The sequence below is a fragment of the Bombus pyrosoma genome, linkage group LG2, assembly GCF_014825855.1.
Source record: "Bombus pyrosoma isolate SC7728 linkage group LG2, ASM1482585v1, whole genome shotgun sequence".
In the NCBI taxonomy this organism is placed as follows: Eukaryota; Metazoa; Arthropoda; class Insecta; order Hymenoptera; family Apidae; genus Bombus; species Bombus pyrosoma.
In genome coordinates, this window is record NC_057771.1 from 9,990,914 (window position 1) to 10,003,335 (window position 12,422).

At 36.0% G+C, this 12,422-nt stretch overlaps 6 protein-coding genes and 1 pseudogene across 8 annotated transcripts; 2 read left to right on the forward strand and 5 right to left on the reverse strand.

Moving 5' to 3' along the window:
- The first annotated feature begins 7 nt into the window (after positions 1-7).
- Positions 8-2,427, forward strand: LOC122576509 (dentin sialophosphoprotein-like). 2 transcript variants are annotated; one of them, XM_043746923.1, is made up of 5 exons: positions 8-272; positions 345-585; positions 708-1,082; positions 1,275-1,823; positions 1,888-2,427. In XM_043746923.1, the coding sequence occupies exons 1-5, from the start codon at positions 258-260 to the stop codon at positions 2,298-2,300; spliced, it is 1,593 nt and encodes a 530-aa protein (XP_043602858.1). In that variant the 5' UTR covers positions 8-257; the 3' UTR covers positions 2,301-2,427. The 2 variants fall into 2 exon arrangements, with proteins under 2 accessions (XP_043602858.1, XP_043602850.1); XM_043746915.1 differs by having other exon boundaries at positions 708-1,823; positions 1,888-2,426.
- Positions 2,428-2,599: 172 nt separating this feature from the next.
- LOC122576594 (probable U3 small nucleolar RNA-associated protein 11) lies at positions 2,600-3,677 on the forward strand. The gene is made up of 2 exons (XM_043747151.1): positions 2,600-2,745; positions 2,847-3,677. The coding sequence occupies exon 2, from the start codon at positions 2,864-2,866 to the stop codon at positions 3,623-3,625; it is 762 nt and encodes a 253-aa protein (XP_043603086.1). The 5' UTR covers positions 2,600-2,745; positions 2,847-2,863; the 3' UTR covers positions 3,626-3,677.
- A 136-nt stretch (positions 3,678-3,813) lies between these two features.
- Positions 3,814-4,995, reverse strand: LOC122576613. Its single transcript, XM_043747196.1, has 4 exons — positions 4,859-4,995; positions 4,466-4,600; positions 4,158-4,335; positions 3,814-4,081 (listed from the first exon to the last, which is right to left on the reverse strand). The coding sequence occupies exons 1-4, from the start codon at positions 4,965-4,967 to the stop codon at positions 3,814-3,816; spliced, it is 690 nt and encodes a 229-aa protein (XP_043603131.1). The 5' UTR covers positions 4,968-4,995.
- A 237-nt stretch (positions 4,996-5,232) lies between these two features.
- On the reverse strand, positions 5,233-6,376 carry LOC122576598. Its single transcript, XM_043747164.1, has 3 exons — positions 5,722-6,376; positions 5,484-5,632; positions 5,233-5,406 (listed from the first exon to the last, which is right to left on the reverse strand). Exons 1-3 carry the CDS (start codon positions 6,140-6,142, stop codon positions 5,233-5,235), a joined length of 744 nt encoding a protein of 247 aa, XP_043603099.1. The 5' UTR covers positions 6,143-6,376.
- Positions 6,377-6,508: 132 nt separating this feature from the next.
- Positions 6,509-7,553, reverse strand: LOC122576617. Its single transcript, XM_043747207.1, has 3 exons — positions 7,393-7,553; positions 7,010-7,267; positions 6,509-6,923 (listed from the first exon to the last, which is right to left on the reverse strand). Exons 1-3 carry the CDS (start codon positions 7,481-7,483, stop codon positions 6,733-6,735), a joined length of 540 nt encoding a protein of 179 aa, XP_043603142.1. The 5' UTR covers positions 7,484-7,553; the 3' UTR covers positions 6,509-6,732.
- Positions 7,554-7,700: 147 nt separating this feature from the next.
- On the reverse strand, positions 7,701-9,573 carry LOC122573744 (annotated as a pseudogene).
- A 923-nt stretch (positions 9,574-10,496) lies between these two features.
- On the reverse strand, positions 10,497-12,385 carry LOC122576605. 2 transcript variants are annotated; one of them, XM_043747185.1, is made up of 4 exons: positions 11,816-12,301; positions 11,424-11,690; positions 10,937-11,350; positions 10,497-10,806 (listed from the first exon to the last, which is right to left on the reverse strand). In XM_043747185.1, exons 1-3 carry the CDS (start codon positions 11,910-11,912, stop codon positions 10,977-10,979), a joined length of 738 nt encoding a protein of 245 aa, XP_043603120.1. In that variant the 5' UTR covers positions 11,913-12,301; the 3' UTR covers positions 10,497-10,806; positions 10,937-10,976. The 2 variants fall into 2 exon arrangements, with proteins under 2 accessions (XP_043603120.1, XP_043603109.1); XM_043747174.1 differs by having other exon boundaries at positions 10,497-11,350; positions 11,816-12,385.
- Between the last annotated feature and the right edge of the window lie 37 nt (positions 12,386-12,422).

Consider the following 12,422-nt stretch of genomic DNA (forward strand, 5'->3'; position numbering starts at 1 on the left):
AATTTCGTAGGAATTATTTTTATCCAAAATAATCCAAATCCAAAAAAATATTTAAAGGTGGTATTTTATTCATTACTAAATTTTTATTCTTCCTTTAATCATTTTCTTCCATATCCGGTCAATTAATTATTCACTATGTTGCTTAAATGTCAAGTGCCAGAAAGAATTGTTTTTATACATGTATACTTTGTATTGTATTGACTATAATAAGGTAGTAAACATTACATCGTCTCAGTTTGCGTTGACCTCGTCTAACCATGGCTCCAGTTGAGGTATTTATTTAAAGATTTTTCGAGCTAAAAGTGTACAATTACTATTCATCATAAAACTTTTACATTGAGTAGACAAATCGAACTTGTTACGTGTGCAAGAAATTATTCTGCTGCGCGTCGTGCCGGGAACAACATGAGGAGAAAAAACACAAGAAACGGCAACCGAACTGTCCATTCTGTATAAACGAGAAATTTTCGTTCAAATCCCTCGAGGATAAGGTTCTTCTCTGTCACATAGCAGTCACGCACTTGCCTCTGTATTGTTATTTGTGTGGTGAGATTTTCAAACAGATTAAAGATTTGGAAACGTTTGGTAATTATCACTGTACTTGATTTTATTTTTCATAAGGAAATTCATATGCGAATATGGTTATTACACACTTAATTTTGCTGATAATTAAAATTCATCTTTTATATTGTTTTCTATAAATAAAGGCACTTGCAAATGGTGGAAATCACAGCATCGATATTCATTGGTGTCCAAAGAACAAAGATCCGTATTTGGTACACCACCTTTGACTTCAGAAGAAAAAGCATCGTGCGAACACTTCGGTTCACTGACCTCTCCTCCTGAACTTTATAGAAACACAAGTACGCCTATGGTCATCGGCCAAAAAACGAGTTTAGATTTTAAAACACCGAGTGCTCCGAATTTCTCCTTGAAAACACCAAAAACTAATTCCGCGTTGAAAAGTAGTTTGAAATCCGACAATTCGAGCAATTACATGAGTTGCCCGTCTGCTACTATTTACGAGGAAACCCCCTTCCGTTCTCTGCCATTGAACCAGGAAAATAAAGAATTTTCCCGAGGTAAATCGATAAATCTAGGAATCATAAAGAACAAAGATAATAGTAACCCAAGTGGACGTTATATGGACAATAATTGCATAGAAGATATGGAATTAACGAATGTCGAGGATGAGGTGTTACCAGATTCTCAAGCTCTGGAAACGCATCAAGAAGATAAACGATCAGATTCTCTAAAGAAAGTTCGATTTTCAGACCAATATGAGATTCCATCAGAAGCTATCCCGATGGGTGCTCTCAATGTAACGGAGAACGAAGACTACTATGAAACGTGCAACACGTTATCCGAGATGAAAGAGTCTCTGGAGAAATCGCAGATCAAAATTTACGAGGATAATGCGAAGAATATACAAAAAGAACATCGTAGTCCGGAAAAAGTGAATGTGGAAAACAATCAACAGCTAGCTGATTCCTCGCGGATAGTGATGATGGTAGTCATGGAAAGTAGTTCTAAGATGACGACATCTGATCTAATAGAGTCTAGTTTAAAGAAACTGGAACGTATCGTTTCTAATACAAATCTTTCAACCAACAGCAACAGTTCCCCTGGTTGCAGTAGCTCGGTGACCTCTGTTGATAGTTATTATACCGCTTCTAGTCATAATTATTACCCCTCGTCAAATGAATTAAGCAGTCCTGATAGTAAAGATTCAAGTACATCGAGTAATAATACGGATGATAGTAACTCTGGTGGAATTTTATCCGCGGTCGCCAACGCAGTGAAAAATGTCATGAGAAATTTGAGTATGTATACTTTTCTTTTTTAAAAGTAGTATTTTTTAAGAAAATAAATTGAATTAATTTTTAGCAATCGGTTCCTACAAGAATGTCGAAAAAGAACAAGTTCTTTCAAGAGACGGGGTTGCACCGACACCCTCCACTTCAGAGGCCTCAAGTTCCTTATCAAATTTCACGTCTTCCTTTTTACAAAGATCAGGAAAACGACCAAGAGATGATATCGAAAACGCACCTCCACCGCAAACGTCAACGGAATTCATTGTCCCTCAGATTGAATTGCGCAGTCCCGTTGCTAAACGACACCGTGGGTGGTATAAAATTAAAGGGCGAGAACCGATCGCAAGAATGCGAAACAATCGACAACTTACATCTCAGAGAGGAGTGTCGTTGGAAACTCAGGTTTTCCATCAGGGATCGTTATCGGTTGGAAACACAGTGCTACCTCTTCCCGATAGAGCCCACCAATCTACGCAAACCGAGTGATAGTCGATAATAATTGGAATTCCAGCGACATCATTTTCTACAAGAAAAACAATGTTTCATTGAATTATATTTTTGTGTTATTGTATTGATGTATATTCGTTTATTAAATTAATGCACTTAATATGACAATTAAAGTAATTGTAACATTTTATGCGTACTGTATTTATTTCATTACTATCGTAGATTATTTTTCTATTTTGAAGTTTAAAGTATCGTAAGTATCGTAAAGTTTGCCTGCTTTTTAATAAATAAGGTGTCATTTAAGTATGCTCCCGGTGTGATTTGAACTCGTTAGTTCTTGTGGCGCTGCTACAAATGGTATCGTATCGACCGATTGATGTTTGAGGTTATGTTTCTTAGTGTTACGACAGCCACTGTACGTTAACATTATAATTTCCTTTCAAAGAAAAATTTTCTTGTTAATTTAATCGTGTGTTGTGTCTGGGTATGTTACACCTTTGTTTAAGACAGTGTTACTATTAAACTCTTACGTATAGATTTGGTTAAGTATTTTTCGTTTTAATTTATCAAAAATATTCTTTCTAGTCCTTTTAGTTTTGACAATGTCTTCGTGGAAGAAAGCAGCGAAAGCCACACAGAAGACTCATCGCGAGAGACATCAACCAGAGTCTCGCAAGCACTTGGGTCTTTTGGAGAAAAAGAAAGATTATATTGCTAGAGCCAGAAATTATCAAGAAAAACAACAGACTTTAAAACTTTTGCGTAAACGTGCCCTAAACAAAAACCCAGATGAATTTTATTTCCATATGATCAATTCTAAAATTACGGGAGGTGTCCATAAAGAAAGAAAAAAACGTAAAAATCATACACCGGAACAAATACAGCTAATGGAGACGCAAGATATTAGATACATTGCTCACAAGAGAAACATAGAAGCAAAGAAAATAAACAAGCTTCAGAGTCAACTGCATATGATAGATGCTGCGAATGAAACCAAGAATAAACATATCTTTTTTGTAGATGATTCGAAGGAAGTCAAAAACTTTGATCTTGCAAAGAAACTGGATACACATCCAGCATTGATATCCAGACGCACAAACAGACCAAAATTAAGTAAATTAAAAGATATGAAATTACCAGACATAGATGAGGCAAGCTTGAGAAAAATTGAAAGTGATAAACACAATGCTTACAAAGAATTACAAAAGAGGATAGAGAGAGAAAGAGAATTGACTATTATACAACAAAAATTAGAAATGCAAAGAGCACTAAAAGATAAAAAAATTACTAAACCAAAACTAATAAGCAAAGAAACAAAGGATGCTGCTCCTATTTACAAATGGAAATTTGAAAGAAAACGATAACTTCTATTATCTGTATTTAAGACGCAATTTTAATAAACAACAAAATAATCTATTTTTTTAAGTTTTTAATTAACTACATCTACGGTACAATTTATCATATCTTCACAAAGACTTTATATCTAAGCCAGTTATTAATTAAGTATTTGGAGTAATCTACAGAATATTGTCATATTTCTTATAATAATTAGTTAATCAATATCCACGACTGTTGTTGGTCCACTTCCTGGTACTGTTATTATTTCTACATCCGTTGATGTAGTTTCTTCAGTTTCCACTGCTCTCATCGTCGTCGTTTGAGTGCTCATTGCCGATGTCATTCCTGCGTTCATCGTCGTCGACGTCGTTCCATTACCTGGTATTGTAGGCAATTCCATCGATATGCTGACGCAGTCGTAATTTAGTTGCCACAGTCGTTTCTTAGAGAAGATATCCAGTCGAAGGCAAGCAGTGATTGATCTTTGAGTCAAATATAAAAAAAAATTTAATGAGAATTATATGGCATCTTTAAGTATTACATTCAAGTGTTTTTTACCTGGGAAATTTATTGAGTTCCAATATATTTACACATGCAGATGAAAAGTAACATCCTGGTATATTAGTGCAGAACTTTAATGGCTTATAGTTTGTGATTGTTCTACTTCTTAATGTATCGGAGTTCAACGCCATATCAATATTTAGTCCATTTCTTTGATAAGTAAGATTAACGCAAACTGCACAAGATAAAGAGAATTTTGAAGAAATAGTTGAGCCACTGATTCCAAAGTGATCAAAACCCGTCAACGAAATAAGAAGATTCGAAAATGATCAATAAAAGAATAATTAATTATACTAAAAACTTACGCTTCTTTTCAGCTTTGGTGTATAAAATAAAAACACTTTGACAGCAGGAGCAAGAATAAGATGTGTTACAGGTACAATATGTCTGCAACGTCTGAACAGTTCTATAAGCCAAGAACCCTTTAGATACAGGGATTCCTAATAAACATTTTATTTAAAAATGTGAAACTTAACTTTTATAACAGAAACAGAGAATAAATAAAAAACTGACTTTCTTCCGTAGCACCACCCGTCCAATAAAAAATTAAACGTAACCAAAATGAGATCAGGACGCCACATATTTTGGAATTCATGCTTAGTACCTTTCAATGGACTTTTTCACTGTGATACATTTACAGCACTACCTCTTTTACCTCTGTTACATGGATACGTTACATCTCTCACAGTTATACTAACCAGCATCGACGATCCACGTTCCACAAAACAATATTGTTTCGACTCGGTGGTTGCTACACAGGATGTAATTACCGAGGTATAATAAAAAAAAAGTAGGTTTCAAATACATCTATTTATTCGTCTCTTGATAATGTACATTACGATATTCAGCAGTTAATTCGATGTTTCGAACGACGTAAAGTTACTTTATAAAACGTGACCGAACTCGTTGACAATCTTCAGACGATTAGTTTACGAACAGATCGTTGCTTTACGCTCTTAAATATAAAAAGAAAATATAATAAATAATGATTGCTGCCATGCGATGGCAGTAGGAATGCGTAATTGTACTATTAAGTCCTTCGCGACTGTCACGAACAGAATCTTAGGTTTCCTCAGAAATCAAGTAAATCGTCGTCATCGTCGTCGTCGTCGTCGTAATCATAATCGTCTTCATCCTCATCATCGTCATCACCTGGCAAGAATTCTATTTGACCTAATCCACCTCCGTCCTCTGGCTTTACCAGAGCCAAACCGTTTACACCGAATCTAATGCAATCTAATCCGACCTGGAAATATTTGCATTATTCGTAAAACCGTTGAAAAAGAGACGTCCCTTTATCCCCGGTCGTCGAATCCAGCTCACCTTAAATATCGTGAAATCTTGAAACTTCCCCTCCATATTTATACACGCATGAATATTCCTGCCCTGGAAATAAATGTTATAAAATCGAACACACGCTTTAACGATTGGAAGTCGTGGCACTGGCACACATATTGGCCGAGGATTCTTTCCTAAAACGTTGAAATGCTCGTGAAATAAAAATTATCTTTTTAAAACAATGGTGAAATTTAAATATCCTATATGTTGTGACTAAACATACCAGATATGGTTCTTGTATACAGAACTCTATTATTCATCGAAATCTTCGCGGTAAAGCTAAACTCATCCGGATCGTACGTCACATTCACGCATGCTTTCTGTTTCCAAGTGTCGAATAAAATTCTAGAGCAACAACCGCAGACACCTCCTCCGCATTGACAAGGACCTTGTTTCGTAGCGGTCACCTGAGTTGTGGTGTTCGACGTGGAATTCGTCACTTGTTTCAGCAATTGTTGTAATTTCTTCATCTTCCAATCTTCTTCGTTCTTCTTGGAATCGCCGTTTTTCGTAAGAGCCAATATGTCATTGTCTACGGATGTTTCTAACGTTCTCTCCGAATCAGAAGCTCTCTTGTTAATTCGTTGCAAGGAGCTTTGAATGCAAAGAACAGCGAAGAAGAGTAGCAAACAGGCAGCCCTCATCTCGCGTCCTTAACGATGCCGGATTTAATGACCGCGGAAGAACATCTCTTCGTCAGATGGATAGTACTCCTTGTTGAACGTTCGACACTCGACTGGTCAGTTAACGGATATCTCATTCTGACCTCGTTTTACGGAGAAATTTAGGTTTACTTCGTACTGGTCGCACGCATTTCATTTTCTGCTGGATCGCCGTGGTAATCTGATTAAGGAAAAAAAGCGACGAGCTATCGGCACACGAAAGATTGAGAGTGCATGCTATAAAAAAAATTATAGCTCGCGTCAAGGTTCTTATAGGACATCATTTATTTATCGCGTAGTTTTATTCGACATACTGGCTTGGTACAAATAGCAAGAAACGATAACAGGTATGATTATGCTGATTTTATTTAACTTTATTATACGTTATAGTAATAAGATAACAATAAGTACTGCAAATTAATCTTTAAATCAACGAATAAAATTGTAACAATTTTAAACATAATAATAACTATATAATTTTACACCGATATTAATTCCTTTTTGTAGTTGCAGTTCTGTAGTAGTTTCGTAGTTGCGGTAATCCAGATTGCCCAGAATCTACTGCTCGAAATCTATTTCCCCGCGGAGATACCATGTTTGCCAATATTAAAGCATGGGATTTTTATGTGACCCTTAAAGATCATAGCGTATTTAAGTCTGATGTTCGAGCAAACTCGTAAACCATTGTTATTAGCAGACACTTGTGTTTGTTCGCAAACTTTTACTCCCTCGAACAGGTTACCACACATTTCAGGCAAGTTCGCTACAACAATTGCGAAATATATCATGAGAAATTACCGTTTGATATACAAGTATAGAGGAATAAGAAACAGGAATAAAAATGCTTACCTTTCGCGGAATGCGAGAAGATCGTTTTTCCGTTTGCGGTTATCTCAATCTTAGGGTCGTTACTGTTACCGTTGACAAGTTTTGCACATAATGAAGCTTTCATATTTTTGACATGAACACCAACGCAACAGCTATAACCGTTCTGTTCACCTTTACATAGCGAACGTTGTTGTATCATTGCAAGAATGGAATCGCTCGTGTCTACGTCTAGTTCAGTTCCGGTGTACGGATCATAGTACGATACTAAGTTGGACTGGACTGCGAAAATTTAATCGATTCGATATAAAATTATCCTATGAAGCGAACCAACTGCTTAAAATTACTATCTGCTTCTGAATTAAATTCTTTCTAACTGTTTGATTTTCATAAAAATTATTTGTTACCTTCTTGAGATGTTTCAATATCTTCAGTAGCGCTCCAAGCAGCCTGTACCAGGAGGAGTGCCACAAAGATGTTCAACAATTTGAACAACATGATTTTGGTGAAGAAAGAAGAGAAGCAAGGTGTATTACGATTTCACAAATTATGATCGCTTTGAGTTCAATGCCATATTTATATACCGTTTCATGATCATCGATTAGATGAAATCAGCACGTGATTTTTATAAACGCACGTATAAAAAGTACTTGATTGATCTTATCTCGATTGATAGATCATTTGAACGATTTATAGATAATACAGATGTACGTCACGTTATATATATACATACTATACTTATGTTATACCTTATAGTGTATATTATATTATAAATATCTTTATATGTAGACATTATGATATACAGATTATCTGACTTCTGTCTGTTATTGCAAACTACATCGTTATTAATTGCTGAACAAAAAAATCATTCAGAGAAAAAATTAAAATTAAAAGATAACTACTGAAGTGATTGTCAACGTAAGTAGATTCGTACGTTTTCGTAGAAAATAACGAGCTGCATCGATTACTGCATTTAAAATTATACAATTTTATTAAAAAAAACGTATGTGACCTTTATATGACTTTTACGTACAACCTACAAAAAAATTAACGACAAAAATCGAAATAAATGAAATCTTATTTGAGATACTTTTTCATACAGTAAGTAATTTACGTAGTTTATATTTATATATTAAAATCGGATATCATGCATAAGGGATATACGTTTATTTACAGATCCAAACAAACACAGAAGTACATTACTTTCCTAATCATTTACATTTTCAACGTAAAAAATCCATTAATAATCTTTGTACGTGAGCTCTGTCAACAAGTTTTGAATTATTGTTATCTATTAGCAGTTTTGCAAAATCATTAATTACTTAGGAAATAAAGTGATTTATGATAACAAATGAAATTATCAGATTTTCCACTTTTTAACATAGTTAACAAAGATAAGTCGAGTTAATAAAAAGGCCTAACAATCTTGAACGGCAGACTTTGCTAAACATTCGACTGATCGATTTCGGAAACTATCGTTTCATTATTCTATACGTATACAAAACGGGACGAACATGAATATAAGACTTAGAAATCTCGTTTCTTTGGTGTGACGATTGCTCCTCGAATGTCTATTTCCTGCCAAAAGCTCGGCCAAGCCTAATTCATAATCCGAATCATCGTCGTAAGCTTCGGAAGACTGGTGATATTTCTTCACTTTGCCTACTTTCCATTCTCTTCTTCGTCATAAACCAACGCGCTGATCACTTCTTCGTTGTTGTCGTCATCTAAATTTCAATCTCGCCTTTCTCGTCTTCGTCCTCGTGATTCTCGTGTTCACTTCCGTCAACCTTCTCATCTTCGTCCTCCTCTGCTTCGCTATCCTTCTTGTTATCATCGTCATCGACGTTAAAAATATCTTCATCCTCATCGTCGTCGCCACCGTCATCGTCCATACTATCTCCTAGAATTTCGTCGTCGTCGTCTTCTTCGCCCTTAATCGGTTTCCTCAAGGGTTTCTTCTTTTTACTCCTCTCATTTTCGATTTCGTTGATGCTGGAGCTCGCGATGCCAGGCTTCTTCGTATTCGCATCCGACGTTGTGAATTTCTTGGTCGGTGTTTTATCCGGCTTCGCATAGGACTCTATCTTATTGAAGACCTTTTTAACGATTTCTTCGGCTTCGTTAACCGTCATATCGATGACTGCAGACTTTTCACTTGTTTCCATACTGCTTTCTCCTCCCATCTTCGAGGATTCTTGATTATACTCGTTGTCTTCTTTGGAATTATTAGTGACGACGTTACTTCCTACGCTAGAATCTATTGGCAACGATATCAGCTTCCTTAGAATTGAAACTGTGAAGTAAAGAGGAAGCGGGCCATGATTAGTTTTGATTCTTCTAAGAGTGCAGATTCCGAGAATAATTCGAGAATAAGTCGTCTTCATCCTCGTCTTCTTCCGCAGAAGAATTTGGCACGAAGTTAGCCAATAGTGCATCATCCTCGGGATCATCGTCTTCTTCGTCATTGTCCGAAAGCGATTGTTCTTGGGCAAAGAAATCACGTCATCGTCGTCTTCTCCCGGAACCTCGACTTCGAGTACTGGAAATGGTTCTACTGGACGTAGTTTTAGAGGGTCAAGGTCAAATCAATGATATCGCAACTGCGTATATCTTTTGTTCATTCTACAGTTCACAGAAAAATATTATCAATATATAAATACTATTAATAAATACGTATCATTACCTAAAACAGCTTGTTCGACCGTTCGCGGAGAGACACGATCGCGTGGAAGCGCGCCAACGGGAGTCGTAAATTCCCGTTACGATTATATTAGGTTGTCCGAAAAGTTTCTTTCGTTTCATAAGGTGATAATAGATGAACAACAATTTCTGTTTTATATCATTTTGTGGTGGACGGTAAGACGTGTTGTTGGTTAAGTTAATAACGAGACGAGTTGATTTCGTTAACAATATTTACAGATATCTTAAAATGTAGAATACAAAGTTAATCGCTTGACGATACTCGTTATAAGATTGCGTAATACTGCGGTACTGATACTAATCGTTATACCGATTCGTTAAACTGATTCGATACTGATATTCATTCGCATTACTACTCATTCATGGAAAAGTTGGTCGTCTATTTATATCGGTCGAGGGGGGTACCGAAAGGTTTGAATATGTCGCTGATTGTAGGTTGCACGTAGCAGCGAAATTGCTTTGTCCAGAGTTTGTCTATTACATTATGTGCGTGATACAGTGTCAATCCTCTGTGACTAAACAACTATGTGAGGCATCTTCGTATCGAACGTCCTAAGACGCATATGCCGCTACAATTTTATTCAATTAGGTATGATCCATTTCGTACTATTTCTATTATTATGTTCGTGCATAATTGAATAAACTAATATAAAACAAAAAACATTTTGCGTCCATTATTTCCTTATAAAACGAAAGAAACTTTTTGGACAACCTAATATAATCGACTTCACGAATCTCGATCGACCTCATCGATCTCCTATTTTGATTAGGATAACAGAGATGGTTAAATTGATTATAACACTGAGAATAACAGGTTACGATATATACTTTATTCCAACAACTTGTAGACATAGACATTTACGCTCGGTACGTATAAATATAAGTTAAACAGATGACAGATCTAATGATGGAAAATCAGTCAAGAGATGTAGACTAATCTAAGGATGACAACTAGTGAAGAAATGTTGACTGATCTGAGGACGATAACCCAGTGAAGTTCGGCGACGATGCTGTCACAGAGGAAAACTATTGCTGGGTGTTGGTCGCCCCTCTACTGGTCGCTTGCGGGTGGAAATGACCGTTAAACATGGGAAAAATCTGACCTTTCCATTTTTTACCTGTGCAATTAACGGAGCAATAACAATAAGAAACGTCTCGACTTAAATATATTTTATAACGATTAAGGATTATTGCGGTCCGTAAGAATAGGTACTAGAAATTAATCTTTAAATTAACGAATAAAATTACCGCTACTTTTTAGTTAATAATAACTATGTAATTTTAGACATTAATTCGTTCGTAGTGATCGCAATTTTAATTGTCCAATTTGTGCCTCTTGCTCGGGAGTCAACATTGACATGTGATTGTCATGAACTTCCAGATCCTGCTGTTCGAAATCTACTTCGTCGTATATTTCCGAGTCGGTTACTTGCTGCTCTGACTCTGTGCCAATCTGATTCAGTAACAGTCCGAGACTCGCCATAGAGATCCCGTCATCGCCAATTTGAACGCATGGAAATTGGAATCCCGAAAATTTAAGGAAGAGAAACTGAAGACTGATGCTCGTACAAGATCGCAAATGATCATTAACATAATGAAAGTCGAATTGACCGCAGATATTTACAAGGCTGGAAAGGCTAACACATACCGGGCGTGGATGCGCTACAATTAAAATATATCATGAGAAAGCACAGTTCGATAAATATATAGAAAGAAAATAAAATAAAATTCTTACCTCTAAAGTAATGCGTTAATATTGTGTTCCCGTTTGCGGTTATGACAGCTTTACTGTCTTCGTTAATTGTAATTCTAATACACACTGGGCCATTAAAACGAAAGAAACGAATACCGACGCAACAGTTACAACTGTTCTCCTCACAGTGGCATAGCGAACGTTGATATATCTTTGTAGCAATCGAATTATTTTGTTTTAAGTTGGTTATCTCTGCGTCTAGCTCGGTTCCGGTATTTGGGTCATAGTACGTCACTGAATTGGCTAAAACTATGTAAATATAATCGATTCAGTGTAAAATTATCTCATGAAACGAGCCAAGTGCCTAAAATTACTATCTGTTTCCGAATGAAATTCTTTTTAACTGTCTGATTCTCATAAAAATTATAGATTACCTCTTTGAAGTGTTCTAATATTTTTATCGTGAGACGTAGAACTCCAGGCTGTCTGTACCAGGAGAAGTGTCACGAAAACGCTGAACAATTTGGACATGATTTTGGCGAGGAAAGAAGAGAAAGGTGTGTTGCTGATCGGTTAAACCCACAAAATGATATCGATTGGAATGTAATACCGTGTTTATATACCGTTTCGTGCTCATCGGTTATACAAAATTCACGCCCGACTTCTGTAGCTCTGTGTAGGGCACTGTCGAACTCTACTGATAAAGCGTTTGACCCACTCATGGATGATTGAAATATACGCACAGGTTACCTGACTATAGTCTATACTTCGAAATTATTTATTAATTACTTGCCGAATAGAAAGTTTATTTAGAGATACTGATTGAAATCGATGTGTAACTGATATACCATTTGTCGACGTAAATAGGTTTCTACTTTTTGTAGAAAATAACGAGCTGCTTCGATTGATGTATTCAAAATTACATAACTGCGTTAGAAAAACGTACGTGACCTGTATATAATTATATGATAAAAGTAACAAAAAGCTGGAAATCATTCAAATCCCCCCTGAACAATCTTTTCATGCAAAAAGTACATACCG